Source organism: Chlamydotis macqueenii, chromosome 18, assembly GCF_036417535.1.
Source record: "Chlamydotis macqueenii isolate bChlMac1 chromosome 18, bChlMac1.mat, whole genome shotgun sequence".
Taxonomy (NCBI): domain Eukaryota; kingdom Metazoa; phylum Chordata; class Aves; order Otidiformes; family Otididae; genus Chlamydotis; species Chlamydotis macqueenii.
This window is the reverse complement of record NC_141573.1, coordinates 9,079,801-9,107,258: the sequence shown is the minus strand read 5'-3', so window position 1 is coordinate 9,107,258 and position 27,458 is coordinate 9,079,801. Positions and strand designations below refer to the sequence as shown.

Genomic DNA, 27,458 nt, shown 5'->3' with positions numbered 1-27,458 from the left:
TGAAGAGAAGTCTATCTTTGAATTTTTCTTTGTACACATCTTTATGTCCTTCTGTCTTATGTGACTCATGGCACTACACTTTGTATGTCCTGCGTAGCCCCTAATCTGCCGGTGATACTAATGGCTAGCTGGGTGCTGCTAGAAAGGTGCCAGTCCTTGTAGTGGGACTTCAGTTAAGCAACTTGAATCTAATTTGGCTTCCCTAAAACCCAGAAACTCATTTGCCAAATCATGAAGGGGTGGTGGTGTTGCTTTGTCCAGCCATACTGATTGCTGTAACTGTCACAAGGAGATGTGTAGATGCTTCAAACCTGCTTGACAGTAAGAAAAGCAACTGTTTCACTGCTATTTTCCTTTAGAGCAGCATTTCCCCTTAGAATAGATCTTTCCTAGACAGGCATTTGGCCTGTTCATGGAAGGATAACTGCCGTTGTAAGTGGGCTGTGTGGGGAGAGCACACTGCTCTCCCGGAAGTCAGAAGACCAGCTTCCATTCCTGGTTGCTTTGTGACCTGCGAGTCATCTCCTGCTATGTTTGTTTCTCCTGTTCTCTAGATGACAGTCTGTTCAACAGAGCAAATGCCCCTTCTGTGCAAGATTTGGGCTCAAGTTGCTCACGGGGGAAAAAAAATTGCAGCTGGTTGAAGTCAGTCGCTAATTTTTGCTAAGCAAATTGTAGCTGAGATAAATTTGCCTGAAGAGTCCTTTCCTTTATTGAAAATGACACTACAGCTTTACATGCAATGAAATTAAACTCATGTAAAAATGTAAAGTGCTCACGCTAGCTAAGCTTTTCTTATTTTGAATGTGCTTGAAACTGCTTCAAAGCAGAAGCTTTGCTGCTCTAGGGAAAAGCACTTTAACTCTAGATACTGCATAAATTTACCAGAGACTGTCAGATTTTCTTTGACCTGTCTCTAACATAGTCTGTAAGGGAGAGATCCTTCAGCTAATTGATGGGATAATGTTATACCTCCAACTTGAGGCTACTGCTGAAGACTTGGAGGCACTGTTTGACATAGCCCATGGCTTGAGGTGGTACAGCACTTCAACTCAGTCTCATAAGGTTTTATTTCTACAAAGTGGAATTGAGACTGAAGTAAAGGAGGCGAAATTATGACCCTGCTGAAGTCGTTAGCAAAGCTGCTGTTGACTGAAGTAAGGCTAGGATCTCAGCCAAGGATTCTAGTTGTTTAATTTATGGTAACATATTAATTGAGTTATATTAAAACAAGGTTTTGAAAAAGTTAATCTTTAGCTTCGTTATACTATCTCTGTTCCATAAATATTGTACATCGTGTTAGTAAAAGTTTACCTTTTTTGGGCAGGTTGATAGAGGTAGAAGATTTTAATTTATTTTTATATTTTGTGTGTTTGCACTCCTGGGAAATAACTAAAGTATGCAGATGTCATTATTTCTATAAATGAAAAGGACTTTATCCTAAATCTTTGAATTCCTTTGTAGTACACGGCAGTAAAGCTATCTAACGCTGTATCCTGCAGGAAATATTTGGCATACTTGTAAGCTCCAGGGAGAGGAGAACTGGGATGATAACATCCATTAGTGTGGCTTTTGAATGAGGACTTGCATAAAGACTTTATCTAAAAAAAAAAAAAAAAAACAAAACCAAACCTATTAGATTTACAGGCTTTTTAGCAAAAGGAATGTATTGCAAGCTTTTGACCTTCCTGTGCCGTATGAAGCTTTACCAGTGTGTACGCCACAAAAGCCTGTTGGTTAGAAAGTTCTTTGAAAACTGCGTACTGCTCTTTTAGTAAGTCGACATCTGGGCTGTATTTATTGTACTATTTTCTCTTCTCTAGATGTGTCAAAATAGATTTTCCTTCTTAAAATTGTCTAAACTTTGTTTCCATAATTTGACAGGAAAGATTATTTACTAGTTTTAAAGGCACAGCTAGCAATGTGTGCCCAAGCTCTGGTGACAATAAGAACAAATTGTATTGTTTTAAAATGTAAATGTGTATTTTGCTGTACTACTTCTCTTGCTTCTCTTACCTGCTGGAATAGTTTAGCATTAAGCATATTTTAATACACATCCAGAAACAGGCAAGACTGCTTTTATTATTGCTTATAGTCATGAATTATGTTAATGTAAACACTGCAGCAAAAGGGAAACTAGAAATGAAGACTAATTGGGAAGCAAGAATTGGCATCTGAGGTCTTTTTTTCCCCTTATCAGTGTTCATGTTTGTCAGCCACGTATGTGGCGACTCTGGGCCAGGTAAAAATGGGATTTTTTTTTCATTAAGAGTCAGTGTGGTGTTCCATTTGCAACGGTCTCAAAGTACACCCAGTTTGTGTTGCATATGGATGGTATCTTGGCAAAAAAGGAAACCCAGTTATCCATTAGCTAATTCTCAGAGTAATCATCTTTGTAACTAGCTTTTCAGGTAATGCCTTCCAAGTTTTCTCATTCAATGAGCAAAGCTAGCAGAGTCAACAAGTTTCGAGAGAACTACCCTCTCTATCTCCAGAAAGTTTTGAGTAATTCAGTACAATGATTTCTAATCTTTTTATTTTCCATTGATGTTTGTTGTCTTGTGAGGAGAAAGGGGACAAAAATTGTTTTAGGTTGATGCAGTTGCTTTTGAGAATCAGATGCCATCAAGAGAATGGAGTGTGGTGGTTGATGCTCTGGTATTGCAGGCAACAATTTGGTAACTAGGGCTGTGATAAATATCTCACAGCTTGTCTGCAGTATCTTTTTAAAGTGTTTTCAAAGTTTTCCCTTGCAAAGCCTAGGGGCTGATACTGTTCTGTCAGGTCAAACAGATCGGCTGTTTCACCTGAAGCTTTTGTCTAGCTCTTGTAGGCTACTCTTCTGTGAGTTTGCGAAGCTGCTCTAAGTGAGCTTCTTCAGTCCCTATTACTTCTTGCTCATGGATGGAGAAACGCACATCCTGCCATCTCTTAGCAAGAGGCCACCTCTGGTAGTGCAGTTGTCCTGTGGGGTTTCCATAGTTTAAGAGTAAGAAGAAATGATTGTTTTAGACTGTTCTCTTTGAAAATCTGAGGTAATATTCTTTCTCCATGTGCAGAGTTAATCTCAAGTGCTATATTGTCTCATTTTTGGAGATGGTAAGTGTGATGTGAGGATAGGAATAAACTAAGCTGCCTTCAGGAAGTGCAGGTCTGAAGGTACTGAATACCTCAGTAAATGTAGACTAGCTACAGAACTAGGGTACGCATGTGGTGGAGGAAGGTATTTATGAAGACTGCAAAAGAATGTGCTTCAATTCCCCCCCGTGTAAATTAACACTTCCATTATAAGTGGCTGAGAAATCTGCAAGCACACAAAATGTGTACTTGTCATTCTTACAAAGAAGTTAGCTTCCAGACTTTAATTTCTGAACAACTGTTGAATGACAGAAGTACTTTCAGTCTTTCCATGCAAATCCTCATAATAAAATCCTTTTTAGCTTCACACACTTCAAAGTTGCTAGTGACAGTCATTGTCTCACTTGAAATGGGATCTTTCTGCCGTAGTTTACTGCCATGGAATCATGGCTGAGTTAGACCTGGTAACGATCCCTTTGGTGGGTGGATTTAGCCAAAGACCAGACCTGTAGTAACACCATTTGTGACTGCTGTGATGTGAGCTTAGTCGCATTTCCTGCCCAGAATATGCCAGACGTAAACCTGGCAATAAATTCTGTCTAAACATGATCTGCTTTAAATCTGCCTCTGTCTTAAAAATGAAATGTGCATTTGCAATCTTTATTGATCTGTGTACTGTACCGCTCTGCACTAATAAATTCACTTCTTAATGAATTCGTGTAGCCCAGTGGCCATAAATGTATTCTTCAAACTAGGTAAGAGTCTGAGATGAGCAGTGCAAGGAGTCTGGTTAGTTTTGTACTTCTAAAGATGCTGAATATTTCCATTAACTTGGTATTTCTCACAGCCTCCAAGAATATTCAATATATTAAAATGATGCTAAATATAAAAGTGTGTATATATATCTAATGATTTTTAAAATATGTATCTGCACTCTGAAAAACTCTGGCCTTGCTGTCAAGGCAGAGGACAAGTCAGTTTTTGTTCCTTAAGGTAACAAAGAAATTCAGGAATAAAGTCAAAAGCTTTTAATCAAACTAATGTTACACGTTATATCAACATCTTAATGCTAAGGAGATCTTTAGGATGGAGAAAGTATTTTAAACAAACACTCTGTAGTTCTCCTGCAGCCTCAGTGCTTTTGGATTTAGATGGTTGTTGAAGGTCTGTGGCACAGTCAAAGCCATAAATGGAATGAAATGAGATTGCTATTCGAAAAAGGATTAATAAGTTGTTGCAAATTAATTTTGAAGAAAATGTCTGACATGTTTTGCAGAGGTGAATCTGGTGCTGGGAAGACTGAAAATACGAAGAAGGTTATTCAATACCTTGCTCATGTTGCTTCCTCCCATAAAGGAAGAAAGGACCATAATATTCCTGTAAGTTTGGGCATTTTCTTATTTGTTTATTGCTCTTTGTGTAAACTCCTATCTTTGCATTTAAAAACCCACACCTTCTTTATTAAAGATAAGCTGTAATGTAATCCATGTAATTTTGTCTCAACCATTATTTTCTCTTTAGTAGTGGCTGAAATGAGCAGTTAAATCAAAATTTCCATTTCATGTTAGCTGATTAACTTGTGTTGTGAAATCAAAGGCTTTATGCAAACTTTGTAACTAGAAATAGTTACAAAGTATCAAAGCTTTCTGTTGCAGTAAACCCCAATTTTCCAAAAATTTAATTAACTTGGGCAATGCTTGGTGAATTTAGTTCCCACCAGATCAAGTTTTGGCCACTTTGTGAACAAGCTTTCTCTTCTTAGAAAAAAAGCTTGTAGCTTAAAAACTGCTGTAGACTTGCTGTATCTAGAAGTCAGCAGCTAATAAAAAGCTCAGTTTTTATTACATTACAAACAAGAGCTTTATACGCTTTTATGTTGGAGAACCTTGGATTTTTTGGTCACTGTGATGTATGTAGAACTTTCTTCAGACTTACTGCCAGACTTCAAAATTTGCACTGAATTTTTAGCAATTTTTTTCTTCAAAAAATATGAATGTGCTTGAGTACCTGTTGCTATGAGCACTCGGATCTCTTTGCAGTGAGGTGTTAATTCAACTAGCTACAAGCAAGTGGCATACTATAAGCAATACTGGCTTACATCTGCTTCTCTCCAGTCGTACCGCAGGTGGCTCTTGTGGTTGGAAGCTTTCAGGCTGTGTCATCTGACTTAGGAACCACACTGTCTAATGTCTGGTGCATGGTATTTAACGTTAAGACATTATTGAATGTGTCAAGACTCAAACTCTTGGAAAAATAGATTACTTTTGACCAGTCTGTGAAGGAGGAAAAAAAAAAGGCAAGGATTTGAAGCAAGAGAGAAGAAAAGATTGCTCTGCAGGTGGATTTGATGAAATCTAGTTAAGTGTATGGGGAAACTCTAATATTTGCTCTCATCCAGCGCAAATATGACCCTGTGTGGTGATACTTAGTCAAACTGTTGCTGCTTTATTGCACAGAAAAGATCAAAATTAGTCTTTCAGAGTATTTATCATGCAGCCAGAGCATGCTGCAGGTTGTGTCCATGTCAGTTACAGGCCTTAGAAGGAAGTTTCTCGTGATGGCGTGTCCGCAGCAGCGTGTGTTCACAGCCTTACTGTGTGTTGGGAGAATATAGAGCGCTGGGGAATGCTGTTTAGAATGTCACCCATCAGACTTGACTTCCTGTGTAGGCTTTGACTTATGTATGTTCTTGGCTTTAGTGCTGTGCAGACTGGAACAAAACTAGCATTTTTTTTTTTTCAGTTTCCACAGGACTCAAATTGCCTACAGCTTTCTGAGGGAGGTGGGGATTATGTAGAGAAGGGGATTGTGCAGGGTTTGCACCAAGTACTTCTAAATATGCTATCAACAACTTCAAGTACCTCAGGTTGAAAGAGACTTCTGGAAGCCTTTGGTCCAGCTTCCTTTCAACACGTGCCTTCCTTCAAAGTTAGATTATGTTGCTAAAGGCCTTATTTGAGCCAAGGTTTCAAAATCTCGAGGGATGGAGATTATGCAAACTTTCTTCCAATCTGTTTAACCAGTTGAGGGCTTATTTTTGAATGTTTAAAAAGCACTCCGTGTTCGTTTGGCCTTCCTCACGTTGTGTTTCCAGAAGCACTTTGTGCCAGTACCTCCTGCTAATAAAGCTCAAAAATGGGTATTTCTGTCATCATAACAATTCCTGTGGCCCATCACTGGGTTTGGAAACTGATGCAGACTCAAACTAGTGTTCTTAAAAAGACCAACTGGCTTTAACCGAAACAATTTCCCTTCGTTGTGTTTACTGAATGGCTGCATGACTGATGTACAGTGGAGGCACAGGAAAGAAAGGGGAAAGTGGAGAAGGAAAGGATGACTTGCTCTTTTTAATGCAGTGTTAGCTAATTCAATACAGTTTAAGCACAATAAGAAGAATGGAGCAGTGTCCTGAAAGAAAGATCAATACTTTAGTGTGCACTCCATTCACTGCAGTGCCATAGTAAGCACTACATTTATGAAAAATGTAGAATGTTTGTGCAACCGAAACAGTGTTGAAAATACAAATGCATCTTCCTTTTCTGTAACAATTCAGTTTTGCTTGTATATTGCAAACCAAGAATGTCAAACCTAGACACCTAACACTCCAAAGTTAGGAAGTGTCAGAGCTGGGGTTATAGATGCAGCCCTAATTTGTTATTGTTTACATATTTGTTAGAAAACTGTGGAGGGCTGGTGGTGACCCATAGTACCCATCCGTACAACCTTTAGCATGATTCTCTGCACAGAGGAGATGCTAAATAGGCTTGATTAATAAACTGCTAGTCATGGATTTATTTTTATCCATCTTCTCACAAATAATTATCAGCGATATGCATATTACTGAGACTGTTCTGAATGCTGCATCATTTTTTTTATGAAGCAATTTACATGCTGATGAAGGAATAATTATCTTCCCATCAGTGTTCTGAAGTCTAGAGTTGACTTTGTTTAGTCTGACAGAGTGCTTGCTGTAAGAGCGTTACAATGAAATGTATCCCCCCGTTTGACACCTCAGGCCATGGCCAAGTAGCACTGGTGTTCTGCGGTGCCACAGATGCTCACCAAGTACGCTCACCAGCAGCGCTGATTGTGAAATGGTCGGCTTATGTGAGGAACATCACGTAGGAGCTCTATCCATCCATTCTTTGGACATCCTCATCATGTTTGGCATTGAGCTGCTTGTCCATGAGACTTTTATTTCCCAACAGCCCTCTTTCGTAGTAGCTAGTGACTGTGCCTGCAGGAGTCCTGCACAGCCCTTGGCATGTCATCCTCAGACGGGCATCCTGTGGGAAACGGAGTCAGTAACGCATTGTAGCCACAGAGGGTGGAACTGCAGCGCTGAACGGCCTTAATACTAGCATTTCCTAATTTTTGAGTGTTGTTTGAATTTGTAGCTACGCTGTCTCATTTCCTGTTTAATCGCAAAAAATATTAGAGGTATTGTCTTGGGCAGCGCGCTAGGAAGCGGCGAAGTGGTGGTGGTAAAATGTAGAAGAGAAGCTTTAGTGATCACGAGACTTGGCAGAGCTAGGTGAGACTAGAGTAGTCTCTTAAATTAGGAATAGAGTCTGGGCTTTCTGGAGCCAAATAACAGAGGGGAGGGAAAAGTGCTTGGCAGGGAGCTATAAACATAGGCTCATCTAAAGACTGAAGGTGGGCTGAAGGGGAGCCGCAATCCCTGAATGCAGTGTGCTTGGTTGAGCATCAGAACTGACCCATGTACCATCCTCATTGGCGTGTAGTGAGAGAGAAGGTGGAAGATACCTGTTGTAAATAACTGGAAACTTTAGATTCCCATCCAACAAATTTGAGCTCTGAAGAATTTGGGGGGAGTGTGGTGGTAGTGTTAAGAACTTTGCCGGTGAATTGGAATATGCTTGGTGCTGGCAAAATATTGTGGTTTATTCCATTAACTGTGCCATGCGTGGACTGGCTTTATAAAGGCAAGCATTGTGCTTTAGCTTGGGCATCTCAGACCAAAAGTGACCCACACTGGTATCTGTTGGTCTGGTCAACTCCTATGCCATGCTTCTAGGCCACATGTAGGAGCCTCTCTCACCTTCCCTCTCAGTTATTCTTCTCTAGGCTCAGGAAGTGTGAAGAAAAGGATATTTAAAACAGAAGGAGAGGAAGAGAACAAGGGCAGGTGACTGGTGAGCATGGGAAGGAGGCTGATGTGTCTAGAGAGGGTTTTGGACAGATGAAGCAATGAGGGTTGGAAGGAAGAGGAGACTTCTAAACTGCTTAGCTTTGTGGCTTCTCAGTTCCATATGCCCTAAGTGAGGTGGGAAAGGGAGAAGAATGACACTGTTGTTAATGTTGTGTTAGAGCTGCTTTAACATGGTTAAATAGTGAATCTTAATTCTGACTCTTGTGTTCTGCTTCAGTTTACAGACTTTGTGTTTTGGATGGGGAGGACAGCAGTGCAAAATATAGAAATAATTAAAAAGGAATAATTGCGTACATGGCTTTCCAAAGGAAGGAAAAGCGCTGGTTGTCACTTACTGCCAACAGAGTGCCATGAACTTGCATGTTCTACAGGCTGCGTGAGGTTGGGGGATACTTGGCTGTACTTGGAGACTGTGAACATACCTGGACCCTGTTCATGGCCAAATAAGTGAAACCTGCAGATGTTTTCAGTCATGGCAGAGTAGGAAGTGGTTAAGTTCTATAAATAACTGCATCCATCCACCACTGCTGTCTCCCCTTCCAGTCACCCTGGTGCTATGCACCTCTGGTTCCGATGAATGGAATTAGACTTTTGTGCACGTCTCCCCAAAGCCTTCCCACCTTAAACTACCTCTGTTTTCACTAAAATTCAGCTTTCAAGGTAGTGCCTTTAATCTTCAGAAATAGAATCCTAGTATCATTTTGGTTGGAAAAGACGTTTAAGATCAAGTGCAACTGTAACATAATTACTGGTACTTCAGGTTAGTGACTTCTTTCAGTAACTGCATTTGCCTTTTATAGCTGAAATATTAAATTGTTTAATCTGTTTTATTAATTTAGAAGGAAACATAATTGGTTTTGAAGTACAGGATCGTGAGTAGGCTCACTCAGACTGAAGCTTCCCTTAGCGAGGATTTCCCAGATGAGCTTTAACTGCACCAATTTAAACCCAGAAGTTAAATGTGTGTCTCATTATGCTCAGTTCTGCTTCTAAGTGAGGACAGAAATAGACACCCTGATAGAGCAATTAATCTTGTCTGAAGATAAGCCAACAAAATGCCTCCTAGGTTCCTGGTGTACCTGTCCTTCTCCAGCGATTACAGAAGGAGTGGTAGTTTCAGACTGGAACACCTAACCTTTTTCTAACCCCAGTTGTTTTCCGAGCAGGTATGATGCAGCTTTGCAAAATTCGTATCACTTAGCTGAATAACCCAAACCTTTGCCAGCTGCTTTACAGACCTCTGTCAAAATGTGTAATTCTGCACTAAAACAGTGCTAGTTGCTTAAGGTAATAGCCATAAACAGAGGTAGTGTGCATCTGGCTTGGTATGGAGATTTCTTGGTGTGTGTGTTTCACCGCGATGTTACCCCCTAGGCTCTCTGATGTGAAACTCAAGGTTATTAAACTTGCAGATTGTGCCAGCGAAATAATAATGGAATCAAAAATTTCTGCAGAAACTGTGCAAATTTGAATTTTGAGGTTTTTTATTTTACTTTATTACATTCATGTTCAGTTTACCCTTCCTTCTGTGGCTAAATTTGAAGGACTTCCACTTTCTTAAGGTTTTGCTTCTTCTCATGTGGACGGTCTTTCTTGAAAGAAAGAAAGAAGAAATTGTCTCAATTGTAGGTTTGCATTTCCTAAATACTTGAAGTACAGTGCAAAAACAAAACCCCAATCTCCTTAAGTATTGATTTCTCTTTGTTCTTTCATAATCTCATTGATTTTTGAAGAAAAATGATCTTGTCCAAACAAAACCACCTTGCAGTGACTAAGGCTGTAAACTTACTTGGTGTTGTGGGTTCCTTTTTTTTGTTGTTCTTGGCAAAACTGTGGAAAGCAGTACACAACTAATTAAACTATTGCCCTTTTTCCTTGCTGCTCGAGGTCCATTTGTCATCTTGTATTTTATTTGGAATTAGTCCTCTGCATAAACACAGGTTTTAGTATTTTGCGCATGCAATGATAAATGAGTAACTTCTTTTCTAAATCTAAATTAAACAGTTTCGATGAAGTGAGCATATAGTTAAACTAATCCTACTGACATGAATAATTTGGGATGTAACTTGCAGCTGGAATGCTTGCTTGCTAACATATGCATTTGTTTGTTTGCAATGAACAGCCCGAATCACCTAAACCCGTGAAACATCAGGCAAGTGGTTTTCTTTATGCTTTTAAAGTTATGTAGGTGAACTGATATATATTCTTCTATTTTTTTTTTTGTCGATTTGTATTTATAACGTGGGAAATCTCGTAGAGGTATAAGGCTAACAGTAAAATTTGTGAGTATTTAACTGGCTTTGAGAGTGTGGGCTAGCGAACGGCTTCCAAGTGCCTCAGCAAACGAAATGCCTCCTTCGAATGAAATGCTTCTCACCGCTTTAAAGCGGCGTTACTCTGTCCTGAAGCAAAAGGTTCACCCTCTCTGCGGCTGTCTCCAGTGTGCTGTGTGTACACTTGAGAGTGTGCACAGTACACAAGCTGAGAGAGTGCCAAACACTTTTTAAATATTAAACACAGTACTAAGTAAAAGAGAAGGGTTAACGGAAGCTACAAAATAATTTTAATGAATGTACTGTTTTGTCGAATATTTCTATAGCTTCTCAGATAACCTGATAAAGACTCCGATCTCAAGTATAAAAGGCTTAGCATAACCGATCGTCTTCTGAAATCAAGTGTTTCCCATGGCTTTCTAGGATACGTGGCGTGAGCAACGCGGTGTCTGTTCAGTGCTGCTGCCTGAATTAACGTTTCCTCATTTGAGCTTCAGCTGCTCTTATTCCTCAGGTTGGCTGGAGCTGCCCTGCAGATAACACTGCCCATTTCCTGCTCCCCAAATCCCTCTCTTCCCGTGGGCAGCAGTAGTCAGTCTGGTCTAGCTTCTTGTATGAGAGTGGGAATTGCAGTACTGAGTGCTGCCGAGCATACTTGTGAGGGAGCGTAAAGAGGAGAGTTAGGTGGAAGTTGAGGGTAAGACTGTAAAGAGACAAACAATCGCTGCCACATATTATGCAAGATAAATGCTCCACACTCTAACCTGAGATGGTAAGTGATGCCTTTTTGTCATGAGCGTGAACTTTGAAGTAAAGAAAGAGCTTTGCAACGGCTCTATATGGTGTAACCGAGGCTTGGAAACTTGAAGCTACCATGAGTTAGTTTAGCTCGTTGACTCTTCCCCTTACATTTTTCTGAAAGCTGACTGTAGTGCAACTTGAACTGTAGAGGAAGGGAAAATAATAAAAGAAGCTTCAAGTTGGGTCTGGTATATTGGAAGCAAAAAGAAATCACACGGACAGCTGTGATGCCTTTGCTGGTGTGTGGTAACTTGTTAAACCTCTGTAACCCAATCATGTGTCTGAGCCCACGGTCGCATTTTCAGAAGTTACAGACATTCTTAGTTTTTAACCTAATCCTCCCTCCTTGCAAACCTCAGTCAGTTCTAAGGGTTTTTACTAAAATATTTCTCTGTTCCCAAAAATAGACAGAGCAGTGTTTAGTTTAACCCTCCTTTTGCTTAGAGTTAGCATGCCAGAGTTGAAATAAACCGTTTGTTGGCAAACATTTTAAATGTGTCAGTGGAAACATGCTAATCCAGAAGTGTTGATATTGCATAAACCATAATCGTTAACATTTGTTTCAATGTCATTTTGAACTACAGAGTGGATCCCTGTTGTATGTGAGTAGCATGTAGTTTTCCCTGCCTCACCCAGGCTTCACGATGAACCGAATCACTGGGATGCTGGTTTTCTGAAACTGAGACAATAACCTGTCCTTGTCTTAATGTTACCCTGCATGAAATACTGCATGGCTTCACTTTTTCCACAATACTGATACTGCTTTTTCCAAGTTCTCTTTAGATGCTTGTGCAGGAGATAACACCTATAGGCCGAATTTACACTCTTTCCGAAACACTGAACGCTTCTAAAAAAAGAGAATTATTTCTTTGGCTGTAAAGCAGTCTGTCTAAAATTGAAAACTCCTAAATCAGAAGCTGTTTAACGTGGTGTGAGAGGTTTGCTGTTTCTCAGTGGTGGCTACAAATCTATTTGCGAGTGCAAACCACAGAGGCTGGCGAGGCTGCGATTGCTCTGTTTGTTCTCACGGTTCTCACCCACATCTGAGGACCCAACTGAACGTTTTCTTCAAATCCTCAGATGATTGTACAAAATGAGCTACTAAGAACTTTTTGCATTCAGTTGAGTAAAATTATTTTACGATCCGTTGCAGAAGTTCCTCTGCACAAAATGAAATTCAGGTTGTGGTACACAGCAGCACTTTAAAGCATGGATGAAGCGTGCTTGCAGTGAGCTGCTTTCAAGTGGCACTGCGATGTTCTGTGGAGAAGTCAAATTTTGAAGTCAGTGTGCTTTCTTTTCCAGAATAGCTAGAATTTGAAATGTAAGCTGTGACATGCTTGCTGCGTTTAATATACGCAATGTGGTTTATTTCAAGCTGTGTACAGCATGGTAAGCAAGCTTCTCGTTTTCATCCGTGATGTCTTAGCAGGAGCTGATGGCATGGTGGGGAGAGGGGAACGGGAGGAGTGGTGTGAGGAAATGCTTCCCCACTGTCTGATGCATTTACATAGGAAACTTTCAAAATATAAATTACAGATGTGCACATGGTGATTATAACAGGGGTCTGGCTTTCCTGCAATTGTGGGGTTTTTTGTCAATTTAAAACTTGAGAACTGTAATGTTGGCAGACCTCACATGTAGCGAGTGCCTAGACACTGTGGCCTGAGTAGTGTTTAGTGTGCTCTGGGCTAAGGCTCATGCATTTATTTATCCTTTAGTTTCTTCAGAATTCAGAGAATATGTAGTCCCAAAGGGAATGTATTTGGAAGCAAACAAGTTCTGAGCAGATAACTTGAGGTCACATTAAAGAACAAGCAGCTGTTGGTTTCCAGGAGGACTTGAAATGTATTTCAATATACAAGTAAAAGCCTCTTTTAGGTGTTAACTAGTGAATTTTAAAAACTCCTCTGTAAGAATTGACCTCGTGGAAGCCTTAAGAGACTTAACATTTCCTATTCCTTGATGCTCAGTCTGGAGCCTTTATTAATCTATGCTATAAATAATTGGAAAAAGCAGGTTTATGAACATAAATGTCAGTTTTTGAGACTACATTCCAGACAGGTTTTTTTTTTTAAACCATCCTTCAGAGCAGGAAGGCAATATCATATTTCCCTGTGTACATACATGCCTCCTGGGCTCATGGAAGCAGCACAGACATTTTTTGTTACCAGACCTCCTCATGGACAGCAGTTGTAAAAGCTGTTGTGCAATTTCCTTAAGATAAGTACTTTGATTTGCCTTGAACTTAAAGAAACATTTAAAAGAATGCATTAAACATCCTGAGCAATGTTGGCTGAGTTGAGCAATTTGAAAATGATCTTTGTGTTTGGTGTTGCTCAGTTGCCATTATGCCATTCCGGCATGCTCCTCAGGTGCGCTCAGGTCAGAGATGTTGCAAGGATATCAATGTCTGGCTGACTGAAAGTGAGCATTTCACTGATTTGAACGTAAGTTTTGAAAAGAGATATTACAAAGTAGCTATATTGTCAAATCACTAAAAAGGAAGTTTAAGTATAACCTTGCACTAAAAATCTTAAAACAGTTAAATTAGTTTTACCTCTGAAGGAAGGACTCAAAGTCTGTGCCTAATTTCATTGGCCCTGAATGTGAATTTTCTTTTCCACGTTCAATGATTTTCAGCATCCATTACGTCCTATTTGGTCGCTGCTCTGTTTGTGTGTGTATGTGTGTGTGTATTAAAAAAATCAACAAAAATAAAAACGCATTCTTCACTGGATGGAGGAGACTATCAGCGGATTTAGAAGTGAGGGGAAAAATGATAACCCCCTTCACTGCCACAACCTGGGTAAAATGACTCTCAGGAGGAAGCAGAATATAGGACCCTTAATTGACTGAGCACTGTGCTTATGTCTGTTTATTTTTCTATTTGTGTGGTTTTTAGGGGGAGCTGGAGCGTCAGCTTCTTCAGGCAAATCCCATTCTGGAATCCTTCGGGAATGCAAAGACAGTGAAAAATGACAACTCCTCCCGCTTTGTGAGTTACCCCTTTTCTCTTTAGAGATTGGAAATCTGGATTACTGTTTTTGGAGAAATTCCCCTTTTAGGAATTTGTCTAATTAGTGTTAGAAGCTTTCCTTATTCTTTTTCCTCCATGAATTCGAGTTCTCTTACAGCGCTTTCTGCATTGTGTTGAGGTCACTGAAGATGTATCCTCACTGGCTCCTGGCAAAACTTGCTTTGATTTTATCCAGTTTCTAACTTCAATCATCCTTGAACTGACAGTAGGGTTCATAGTATAACAAAAATAAGTATGCTGTAGAGCTAAACTGTGGCTGGCGTGCACAAACTACTGCTGAACTATGAAGGAGTATGGCATCAACAAGGAATTTGTCTAAATACATAGCTTTCTTGGCAATAGCTATGACTTTATCAATTGATTGCTTTGGAGAGAACATCCTCCATTTTAAAAAAAGCACAAAGCTTGCATTTTTTTTAAAAAGCACAAAACCTCTCAATTTCCATGCCCTTCTGTTTGACTGATTTACTGAAGGAAAGTCAAAAAGGCCCTATGACTGATTCAGGGTGCTGGGTGCTCTTGTAGCTGGTTGACGTCTGTATTAGGTCAGTGCCTTCTGTTCACGTGCTGTTTTGGTGGCAGATAACTCCTTTTGATGTATGGCACTGTTTTAAAAATAGTGGTGAAACTAGGGGTGAATAGCTGTTTACCACTTCTTAAAATTTTCTTTCCTTTGATGGGAAAAAAAAAGCCATCTCCTATTTCAGGGGAAAGATGTTTTCAGTACAACTTAAATATATGAGATATTAAATCTTTATTCTTTCAAGAACAAAACTAAAATTTACAGAACAAATGAAAGATTATTTTTTTTTTTTGGCTGCTTTGATGTTTCAACGGTTGCTTGGATTTATAACATATGAACTTGGCTGCAGTGATAAGGACTCTGGAAAACTGTATGACTAAACCCCTTAGCCCTTCCAATCAAGAAGGGGGAGTACTGTAGAAATTCAACTTTGATAATTTTATAGCGTCATTATTTACAGCATTGCTTGATGCTTGTATATTTTTGGTGTAGGATTTATAGTATTAACAGGTTTCACTGCACAATAATTTTACTTTGTTACATGTCTTGAATCCATCAAAGATTGTACTAATTTAATGAGGATACTTTTTTCCTAAAAGATGTTCGCATCTGGTTTGTATTATATTGAAGTCTGAGTTGCCATCGTGAACATAATCACTCAGATGGCTCCAGCTCTATTTTTATAAAGGAGCAAGTATAATGCACTCCAGATGGTGTCATCTCATGCAGAAAAAAATAATCTTTAGTAACAACCATTTTAAAACCTGACTTTAAAAAAAATAAAAATAAATAAATGCATCCTCCCACAAAGCGAGGAGCGCTGTTGTTCAGCCCATACAGGCTTGACAGTCATTACCATGTGGCACGAGGACGCCAACCTGTTCCCTGCTTGTTGGTAATATCAGCTAGGACTGAAATAGGATGTATTAGATAAGTGACCTCTAGTATAAACTTCAGTGATGCCTGAACTTTAAAGCAGGGAGTGTGTGGGTCCCCCTCTTTGGATGTGTCAGCTCATTTAATGACTGCATTTCCTCTCAATTATTTTTGTTCATGGAACTGGAGACTTGACAGCAGAAACTAGATGAGTTTTAGGGGTGGAACAGAGTAAAGTGCTGCAGAATTGTATCAGAAAAAGCCACTGACTAGACCTTATGCAATGCTTCATGTTTGTTTTCACATGTAACGTGGCAAATTCAAGCCATGTCATTCTGAAAAGGCTCTATAGTACCTGTTCTGGGTAAAACATTGTCAGCTGCCATTCCTGACACGCTAGTGCTGACACATGCGTTATGTATCTAGTCTATTGGCTGAATTTCAGTAAAATGTCAGTTCATCCTTTGACAGTTAAAAATATAGCTTTCTGGAATTGTTACTGAACAAAAAGTGTAAGTCGAAGGGTAGGATGTTCTGGTAAGAAGTTGCAGTAGCTCAAATGATTGCAGCAGCTTGTTCAGACTTAAGTTTGCAGCACGGCAGCATACCCCTCAATATACGCTTGCTAGGTCGGGCCGTTGCTAGAGCACATATATTCTACAAGAATAGAATATTTAATATGAAAATTAATAGTACGGTCCCTGAGCTGAATGGATCTGCCAAAAAGGAATTCACTTTAACGTACTAAAGCGCTCATCAGTCAGACTTGAGTGAGGATTTGGATACTGATTGTAAAAGAGCCAAAGGTATTAGGAGGTGGCTTTGTGCAGATACCATCAAAAGGAGCGTTTAGACAACTGTTAGCAAACTGCTGTGATGCCTCCTGATCTCCAAAACTTGTTTGGATGTGGATACGGGACTATAGAAATTGGATGTAATGAAGATGGAGGGCCCACTCTAGTCACTGGGTATTCCCACTGGTTTCTTCACGTGTTTGCAACCAGGAGAACACCTCACAGTTTAACGAGCACAAACTTGAAATACAGTAACAGTGCTCTTCAAAGTGGTCCAGCTCCACGCCAAAGCCTGTTGTCCTGTTGGGAATGTCCATAGCCAAGTGACAAATCAGATTAGGGAACTGATGTGGCTTAAAACTGGTATAATAAATCCACTTGCAACCGCTTTCTTTCCAAGGGCTGCTCTGCATGTGGGAAGTGTGCTCTTTATTTGGTCTGTGTGGAGAAAAGGAGATGTATGTGGAAGAAATGGATATAGTATCTCTCTTAGTCCTTTCTTTACCAACCACTAGAAAACAGACCATGCAGGTAGCAGCCATCCTGGTTTTGGAAATGAAAGTAGAAGTGAGATGGGCTGGGTGGCACCCTGAGATTTGGGGTTGCTGCAGACAAAGCACCTCGAGGCACCAGTGACTTGGTGCACCTAAAATCTCGGTGTCGTTTTCAACCTTAGACAGCATGTTTTATTAATGCAAGAAATTGAGCTTCAGTTTCAGAAGAGTTTTTCGTAAGTCTGGATTACAACCATGCCTAGAATACTAGTTCTTTAATCTTTCAGAAGCGTTTGTGTGCAGTGTAACATCCCGTTGAAGTGATGGCTGAGCACATTGAAGGGAAAAGGTTTCATCTGAACTTGTGCAAAATGCTTATTATATGAATGGTAGTAGGATTATGTTTTTATACAGACAGCATTATTATCTTAATAAAAAAATAGTAATTACAGAAAAATCTCCTTTCTTTGCAGGGCAAGTTCATTAGGATTAACTTTGATGTTACTGGTTACATTGTTGGGGCCAACATTGAGACGTGTATCCTACTCCATGCCATGTTATTGTAAAATGCAAGTTTCCCGATTGTTTTGCTTTTAACCCTAGAATTCATTGGAATGCAGTGAAAGGTTACCACATTTCTACATTCCTTTGACAACATCCATGTCTTCCTTTGTTTCAAAATAGCCAATCAAATATCACAAAGTCAGCATGCTTCCTCATACTTAGAAATAGAATACTCCAAAACTTAGCACTCTGAAATCTGCTGGGTTTTCAGACTTGCCTTAAAATTGGGTTGTGTTAAATAGGGAAACCATTTAAAGTGTGCTTGCTCTATTAACATTTGGGGGGGGCGGGGGGGACCAAACAAAAAACACCTTCCTGATCAGAAGCTGAGCTACCACATTGTGCCAAAAGCTTGCCTTTGCTCGTCAGCGCTGCAGAAGCAGCTCTCTGCCTGGAAGGAGATTATGCTCTTTATAAAGTGACAGAGCTGAAAGCACTGGGACACCTTCTATTTTCTTAGGTCTTCTAGATCCCAGTGTAGGCTTAATAGCACCGGACCTACTAGCGATTAATACTGAAGCCTAATTCAGTTTTAGCTTTAAGGTTCATTTTTATTTATGATTGCATAACAGTAAGTAAAAATACTTGCACTGAAGGCCCTTCTCTAAAATTGTTTTTTGTACTAGAAGTATGTATGTAATTTTTTTTAGTTTGTTTAGCCTGTTTTCTAGGGGAATAGCAATACAGTGGTCAAAAAAATTGTGAAATCAGAAGTCTTAGTAAACAATTATCATGTGAATATTAAACATAAACAATGCTGCAGTTAAGCTTTCATTCTGTTGCTAGGAGTTAAACTGCTTAATGCTAAATGCGTTGAATGTTTGGAACTGTCACAAGATAAAATTTCCCAGTAAGGCTTGGGAAAATGTATCATTATTCAAAATGTGCTTTAATGATAAATGACCTGTCATTCAGCACAGCGCAGGAGTGAAGGCAATTTTTGCTGTTGTGAAAGTTCAGATGAATTGGTTTGCCTAGAGCTTTGTGAAAACAGGAGGACTTAGGGACTCTTAGGGAATTTTTTTTCTTCATCACAACTTGGGCCATTTCAAATCCCTGTCCCATGTTTATTTTACAGTATGGAATTTCAAGAAGTAAAAACTTCAATAACATTACAACTTAGCATCTAATAAGCTGCCATATCTGCTGCAGAGATTGAGTTTGGGAGCTGTTTAAAGGCAGTGCAGATTGTATGTAAAAATACAGCGCTTGAGAGAAATGGCAAATGCACTTCAGATCAAGACTTCTGAGTTCAGCAGCTGCTGGGTTTTGGGTACTGAGTTCAGCTATGACCTTAACAGAAGAAAAGATCAAAAAAGAATGGGTGGCTCCCCCTCTCACTTAGACTTCAGCTGATCCATTGCAGACAATTGTCAGCTGCCTGTAGCAGGGAAATACATCAACAACCAATAAATGAGTTTGCTGAAATTAACTGTGGGCTTCACCAGTCTAAATTTGAAATCTCTTAATTAACGTTACTGAAAGTTCATATTGGACGTAGTCCTGTCATTACTGTTAAAGTTCTAGTTAGTCTTAAAGTCATTACATAGACTGCTTTGAAAGTTTTGTTTGCATTGGATGTTTTTAACCAAAAAATTGTAGATCCTTGACTAGCTATAATCAGACTTGTTGGAAAAGTCTCGCGCTGTTCGTCAGGCTAAAGATGAGCGGACGTTTCATATCTTCTATCAGCTTTTAGCTGGAGCAGGAGAGCACCTGAAGTGTAAGTTGAGACTCTCATTTTGTAAACCTGTTGCTTCTGCATGCCATGTTTGTTATTTCAGTGTTACCGCAGTCATGTTTGAATGGTTATTTGGTCTTGAAACAGTGGGGTTTAAAAGACGAATGAAAAGCCAGGTGGCTGTGCATTGAAATAACTTCTGTGTTTTATCAAGTGTGTTGTCAAGCAACTGTTGCATTTCAAGCAAACGGCTCCTGCATGATGAAGTCCAGTTTGGGCAGCTTCTGGCCTGGGAATCGCTGAGTTGAAACTGCAGTGCTCCCAGCTGATAAATAACATACTGGTCAGCATTGACAGCTGTATCTATTCTGGACAACGCCTTCAAACTGGGTAGAAAAGCAGCCATTTTATCAGAACATAATGAAACCCTGCAGCTATCTTCAGCCATTGCAGTACTATGTTGGTTGTCTTCTACTTTTTCTTTTCGCCTCGGTAACTGGGAATTTCTGTTAGGTTGTGATAAGTGAAACTGTATGAAGGTACAGACTTCAGAGAATTGATCCGCTCTTTCTTCTCCTGCATTAGATGTCTAGCATCCTTGACGTGGTAGTCATCAATACCTAACCCCATTTCTGCCTGTGTCTGTTTACCTTTCAGGAGAGATATTTCTTTTAGGATATTCCGAGTAGGGATTTCAGATTATGCTAGATCTGGGTTGGGTAATGTTCTGTTTACAGGCTTAATGCATTAAAGAGCTACTATAGGTTGCTACAGATAGATTCTGTGAATCTGGCTTCAGCTTCTAAGATTCACTTAATTTTAGAGTTTCAGAAACTGATATATTGGCTTGTACCATATCTGAGGAACTGATTTTGTAAAGCATAGTTTGCACATTTAGTGAGAACAGAATACAGGTGGGTGTGAATAGCATTTCTTCAGCTTGTTTTTCTGTCTCCTTCCAAATACAGCTGACTTGCTGCTTGAAGGATTTAACAATTACAGATTTTTATCGAATGGCTACATCCCCATTCCTGGGCAACAAGACAAGGATAACTTTCAGGAGACTATGGAAGCCATGCATATCATGGGATTTTCACACGATGAGATCTTGTGTAAGTTATTGAGACTTGCGGATTTTTAAAGTGTATTTTTTCTTTTGCACATGCGCTTGCTAATTTAATGTCACCAAATTTAATGTTGCTTCAGTGTCTTGATAGCCTACAGCAAATGTTTGCTTAATATGAGCTGGAGTTGAATTAAAGCTATTTGCCCAAAAAATACAGTACAAACTTTATTTCAATTCTGAACTCATGCTTTGAATTTCGAAGGGAAGTGACACAGGTAACAGAAGAAAAATTTGTTAAGCTGAGCCCTCTTCAATTAAACCATTGCATGTGTCTTCTTTTAACACAGCAATGCTGAAAGTGGTGTCTTCAGTGCTACAATTTGGAAATATTTCCTTTAAGAAGGAGAGGAATACCGATCAAGCTTCTATGCCAGAGAATACTGGTAAGTTGATCAAGTTTGTATGGCTTCCTTTGACTTTCACTGTAGTTTTTCCTTTGACTTTCACTGTAGTTTTCTTCCTGACTTTTGTTTAGTGCATATCTTTAAAACTACAGAGCAGGCTTCTAAGCTGCCTTGATAGTCTTCTGTGCCAAAACCAGGCCATTACTGTTGTGGTGGCAGCCGATGGGCAATTATTAAAACTCTTCTCTTCCATTCTTGTAATGCAGGCAAATTTAAGCATCCATCAACAGAATTTGTGCTGTTTGCATTGCTTCTGAACTTTGAACAAGTATTTCAGTTGTAGTCTTGTTTATTGCTATCTACAAAGATTTAGGCACTAGGAGAATGTGCATGCTTCAATCGGTTTGTTTTCTTTGGTTCCTGACAGCAGTTTTCTTGCCAATGGTAAGAGCCCTGGAGCCAAGCACAGCTTCCATAGTGAAATAACCGAACATAAGAATGCTGTATTTAGAAAAATCTGATTTCTGAAGTGGCATGGCAGAGTAACTAAGATTTAATTTATCAGTTAGTACCCACAATGCGATCAGCATCTCGAGGAGTGTGGTTCCTCACAAAAAACGGTAGCTGCTGAAGCAAATATCCAGGTTTTTGATTTAGTACTTCAGCCTTTTGAATGCTTTCATGAGAAGTCAGCTTTGAGAATCAACATCAGTGGAAAGAGCTGTAAGAACCATCATTCACAGGACCTTCTCAACTCTAATTCTTGTCTGTGTCTCGTTTCATAATTGTCCTAAATTGCTGTGCATGTAGGTTGCTTGCAACGTCCGAAACTTTTGTAATTTCTCAAGGCAGTGACCTGCTGGCTGAAATGCTCCAGCAAGCAGGTGTGGATTAAAGTTCAGTAGTCATTGACTTGATATTTGGTTGGCAGTTGCCACTTTTAGTTTTGTAGTGAGGAAAAAAGGTTGAGTGAGAGACTAGTTTTTTGGGCTTTTAGTGGCAGCTTAGACAACTCAACTGAGTCTTTGTCCATTTAGAAAATGTGATGTAGAAAGATACAGGTGCTTCTTACTTCCTGACTTATCTTGACTTTTGTTGTATTACTGTTGTTTTTTGGACATAAATTCTGAATTATAATACTGAATTTAAATATATTGATACTATTGGATATTTGTAATACTGAATACAAAATTCTGAATTATAAAGCAAAGAAGCTGAAAAGCTCAGATCAGTTAAACATGTTCCTGTTCTCTTGTATTTTAAAATTACTTTATTTGGTTATGTGGTCTTTGTTATTGTTTCTTTCTGAAGATTCTGAGTGAAACTACTTGCTCCCTTCTTGTCACCTGTGTTGTCACATCTCACTGTAATGAGTTTCCCTAGCATCCTCCAGAGAAATAAGTGTGTCTTGACAGCAATTTGTCTCATTTAGAGACCTATGTCTGAAATGGGTCAGGTTAGTGTCTCCATAGGGGGGCAGGAATTTGTGTGGGTAGTGGAGATGTGAACCTATTCAAAGAATATAGAAAGCAAATTCTACCCTATACGTAATGGCTATAGAGAAACAAATATCAGGTTCAAGTATAGATACAAGAGATGGCAAGAAAGCCATATAGCCTCCATGGATGAAGAGGAGGGAGAAGCTGTCTTTAGAAAACCATTTTGTGCCTACCAGATCTGGAAGAAGCCTTTCTGCAGAAAGGGCAGAGGTTTGTAAGCAACCTCGTAAAGTTCATGCTTCAACTACCATACAAGCTTTTCAGTATCTTTGCTGTATAATAATTCAGAATTTTATATCCAAAACTCAATAGTAATAAAACACAAGTCAGGATAGTCAGGGTTTTGTTCAGTCGCACCTTTTAAATGGACCTTGCTTAGTTAAACAAACAAGATGAATTAAGCTTTTTTTAAAGTGCGAGATTAATCAAGCTGAAATAGCGTGAAACAGTTCTACCCTTAGAAGTGATAGAGCTTTGCCTTGAAAATGGTTTAATTTCCTTCAGTCCAACCTTTGAAATGCTAGCTACAGCCTCCTTCACTGCTTGAATCAGATGTGATTTTTTTTGTTTGTTTGTTTTTTTGTTTTACCTCTGCTATGGTTTATTGTTGTTATTGTTACCTAAGCTATGGATTATTACAAACTGGAAAGGTAGGGATGATAAATTCCATGTCACAAGTTCATGAAAGAGCTGAGTGTAGTGTTCAGAGTACTTCATGGAGGGGGAAAAAACCTCTCCTTCCTTTAAAACTGTAATATCGCTTGTATAGTATCCATTATGCTACAGTACCAAGATGATGCTCATGGCTGCTTAATATTTTCAAGTTCTTGGTTTTTTGGTTTTTGTTGTTTTTTTTTAAAAGATCCTGACAGCACTTGCTGCTTCACGCCAAAGACTGTAAGTTTAATCTGGTGTGCTGATCTGTATTTTAATACTCAAAGCACAGAATACTCCTGTATGTAGATAAAGTAAAAGGAGTGCTCAATTTGACGCTACCCTAATTTCACTGATTAAGTTGGCTTGATTCATGAACCCTTCTAATGAATATACAGCCAGAGAATCTCAACATCAAGAGCAAGTAGTAGTGGTTTTGATACCAGCAAAAAAAACCAAAAATGCAGAGGAAGCTCTTATATGTTGGTATCAAAATCTATTTTCCAATGCTGATTTGTAAAAAATAGCTTTTTTAATTTTGTCAGTAAAACAAGGAGTGGTGAGATTGAAGATAATAGGTTAAAGCAAGCACGCACTGGATAGCGTGGAGGGCTCTCTGCTGAAGTGCAACACTTACCCAGACCTAAAAATACCTCTAGCGTCACTTTCATTTTTAGAAGTATGGAATCATAAACACCTAACCTGCTAGAAAATTTATTTAGGAAAAGGAATTGATGCAGTGAGAATATGTAACGCTGGTGTGGGTAACGCGTTATTTCAAATAGTGAGCATGACACCAGGAGAGTTCATGCTGTCTAAAGAAAGTGCGCTGCTGCTTGTGTTGTTATTCTACATAAAATATTACAAACCCATGTTTTAAATAGTTTAAAATAGTTCAGCTAGCTGCTGTGGAGGGTGGAGGATTTAAACGCTTCCATTTATTGCTCTGATCTCCAGTCGCACAGAAACTCTGCCATCTACTGGGAATGAACGTAATGGAGTTCACCCGGGCCATCCTGACACCGCGCATCAAAGTCGGCAGAGACTACGTTCAGAAAGCCCAGACCAAAGAACAAGTAAGTTTTGATGCTTTAAAGATGAAGTGAAACCATATCTCATCCTGAATACCTCTTCATAAAACTGGAATTAAGTGCGTACTGCCACCGACTTGTTTACGCTTACCGCCTTTGTTAAAAGTTCTTTATATGGTAAAAATCATTGGTAGAGTAGAAGAAACCTTTCCCTTTCCTTGACCTTCTGCTGGTCTCTTCCTTTAATGTCATTTTTGCATGTATCAAATGCACAGAGAGCTTTTGTTTTTTTTTTTTTTCTGGAACGGTTTAAAGACCATTTTTTTTCAAAACATTAATCAAACTGCATACTGTTTCTGCTGCTTGTTTTCATTCCTCAGTGATATTAACTCAATTAAACTACTTCTGTTACTAAGCTATTTGTGATAACATCCATATCTGTGTTCTTTTGATGGCTTCTCCAGGGTAAATAAATTTTCCTGTTTGGATTTTCAGGCAGACTTTGCAGTGGAAGCTTTGGCAAAGGCCACCTATGAACGCCTCTTCCGCTGGCTTGTTCACCGCATTAATAAAGCTTTGGACAGGACCAAACGACAGGGAGCGTCTTTTATTGGAATTTTGGATATCGCTGGATTTGAAATCTTCGAGGTACTTCAAAACACTGTTAATTGGATTTTTCTTTTCCCTCTTGATGTGCGTTCAGGACTAAGTGTAGAGCCACTTAATGCATGCGTGCTCCAAGGCTGCAGGAGAGTTTTGTTTTGTAGCATGTAAATGCTTTGACAACCCTAAATCACAGTGCCAAAAAGTCCTACTTTAGTCTAAATTGTTCTTTTATAGGTGATTTTTAGGTGGTTTTTCCTCCTATAGGTGGTTTTTCCTCCTATACATTACTTAATTATTTGTAACAGGGAATATAAGAGACTTGAATAATGCATTTTCCAGTTTTCTTTACAATATATTTAAATGTTGCGGAGTTTTGGGAAATTCCCTTGTAACATCACATTTTTTACTTCCAGATATGTGATAAATCCTGTCCCTGAGTTACTCTTGCTTACTAATGTTATTTTTGTAGTTGAACTCCTTTGAGCAACTCTGCATTAACTACACCAATGAGAAGCTTCAGCAGTTATTTAACCACACGATGTTTATCCTGGAGCAAGAGGAGTACCAACGAGAGGGCATAGAGTGGAATTTCATTGACTTTGGACTGGATCTGCAGCCTTGCATCGACTTAATCGAAAGACCCGTAAGTTTGTGCATTAATGCTCTAAGGAGATGATGTCCCATTTATGGGTTTGTCTTTTACTACCCGCAAATTGTAGGTCTGTACAGAGATTTCTTGTGGAGCTATCACAAAAAGTGAATTAACTTGGAAGACTGAAATCCAGAGTCTAAAATAACATGTATTAGTAAAAGCATTTATCCTTGTGGGATTTTGCCCTGATGTTAGGGTAGAACATTGAGCTAAGATATTAAGCTACTGTTTTTATACTTCTTTTTCCCTAGTACTGATGAAGTGTTTAGTCCTGTCACTTTCCTGTTAAATAATGCCATTGCATTATAGGAGCTTTAGAGTGGTGGCTCAGTTTGAAAGCTTTTCAAGACTTACAGAAAACTTTTTTTCATTTGAGATCGACAGGAAAAATTTCTGAAACTTCATTTAGGGTAGGCTTTTCCCCAAAAATCTGCCTTGCAAAAAGCAAAGCAGTATCTTAAAAGTGGTTTTAATCACCGCTTTTTAGTAAATTCTTCAGGTTGCTCAATATATGGAAGGTGAAGCGGGCTTCAAAGAGCGGTTGGGTTGGGTGGTGGGAAGAGGGAGAACAAAGATCAGAATTCCTGAAAGTTGTTATTCTTCACACCTCAGAACCATGCTGTCAAAATGATTTTACAATCTTTTAAATTAGACGTAGGGTGTTGCAGTTACCACTCTGTACATTTCTGTGTGTGTATGCTAGAGTACGCATGTGCTGCCAGTGATGCTATGCATTGTGAAGAGCAGAGAAACCCATGAGCCACATTGGTTTTCTTTAGAGAAGGAAAAGGGAAATCTTCTTTCAGGTATCAAAGGTTTGCACTTTGTGTGTGGAACTTCAGAAAGTTCTGCCTCCTTGGAATGTAAAATCTCTGCCAAAAAAGCCTGAGGGGGTAAGTGTGGGTGCTTTCACTATGCAGATGTTTAGGTGAAAATCCTAAAATGCATCAAACTTTTTTTTTGAAAGCAAATGTCAGTACCTTCATAATGGTTCTGTAAATGTGGTGCCATGTAGTAGGCAAATAGAAACATCTCTCTTCAAATGTGCAAACTTTTATATTCACTAGAAACTTCTGAAGTATAAATTATTACAAATTCTTTTTTTTTTCTGTTGCTTTCCTGTGTACACCAGTCTGTATTCCCTGAGGAAAATGATCCTGTCAGTTTTTCAGCTACAAAGTACAGACATTGCTTGTTCCCCACTTCACTTAAATAAAAAAAAATTCAAATGGAGTGCTTAAATTGTATGGAAAGAGAGGGAGTATATGAAACTATGCTGGCTGCCCGAGTTAAGCCTGCTGAGTCTCTCTGGATGCTGCTACTGGATATCAACACAGGGCTTGGCACGGGGAGGCTTGGTGGCTGCCACACTGCTATGAGGGATAATTGTCCTCAGTTTAGCCCACATTGAAACATGACATTAACTACTGTGGAGATGCGAGTGAGCCGCTGTGTACGTACATGTCACAGAAATGTTTGGAAGGTAACTCTGGAGGTCATCTATTCCAGGCTCTGCTCAAAGCAAGGCTCTAGTCAGCGCTAGATCAGGTGACTCCTGTTTGGCTCCAGTATATGTTGGAATGAGTTTGTTTGAACCAGTCAGTGTCATTCATGGAACAAAAATACCCCATGACTTGTTCTAATTTCAATCAAATTTGAATCAGTTTTTAGATAACTTCTTATTGTGGCATTGGGTGGTGTGTTTTAAATGTTAAAATGTAAACATATATATATATAAAATATTAACACATATTCAATCCAACTGGATTTCAGGCAAATCCTCCTGGTGTGTTAGCGTTACTGGATGAAGAATGCTGGTTCCCTAAAGCTACTGACAAGACATTTGTGGAAAAACTGGTCCAAGAGCAGGGAACCCACTCGAAGTTCCAAAAGCCAAGACAGCTAAAGGACAAAGCAGATTTCTGCATCATTCATTATGCAGGGAAGGTAAGGGTTAAATGTTAAAGACTTGGTTAGAAATGTTGGTTTTGGGAAAGTATTATGTGGTATGGCAACCAAACTTAGAAATACTTGTGCAGGAGGGTGGCCTTGTTTTTATTTTCTTCAACATATTCAGGAGTGCTCTGATAGAACTCCTGTTACCAAATAGATAGAACTGAAAAATATAAATTTAGTATTAAATGAAGCAAATATTTTAGTTTCCTTTAATTTTGTTGTCAGGTCTTACAGGTGAGTTTTTTCAAGACTTGTATTGAAAGGAGTCTTTGGAATATCTGTTTTCAGGTTGA

At 39.2% G+C, this 27,458-nt stretch overlaps 1 protein-coding gene across 1 annotated transcript in view; it reads left to right on the top strand.

Annotated features, from left to right (window-relative positions):
• MYH10 (myosin heavy chain 10) overlaps nt 1–27,458 on the top strand; it is a 101,249-nt gene that overhangs the window by 44,271 nt on the left and 29,520 nt on the right. Inside the window, exons 5-14 of the mRNA XM_086762608.1 lie at nt 4,355–4,457; nt 14,231–14,323; nt 17,526–17,589; nt 19,241–19,339; nt 20,266–20,409; nt 20,711–20,806; nt 23,878–23,996; nt 24,447–24,599; nt 25,027–25,200; nt 26,983–27,156. Of these exons, the coding sequence (XP_086618734.1) occupies nt 4,355–4,457; nt 14,231–14,323; nt 17,526–17,589; nt 19,241–19,339; nt 20,266–20,409; nt 20,711–20,806; nt 23,878–23,996; nt 24,447–24,599; nt 25,027–25,200; nt 26,983–27,156 (1,219 nt within the window). The remainder of the gene's footprint in view (nt 1–4,354; nt 4,458–14,230; nt 14,324–17,525; nt 17,590–19,240; nt 19,340–20,265; nt 20,410–20,710; nt 20,807–23,877; nt 23,997–24,446; nt 24,600–25,026; nt 25,201–26,982; nt 27,157–27,458) is intronic.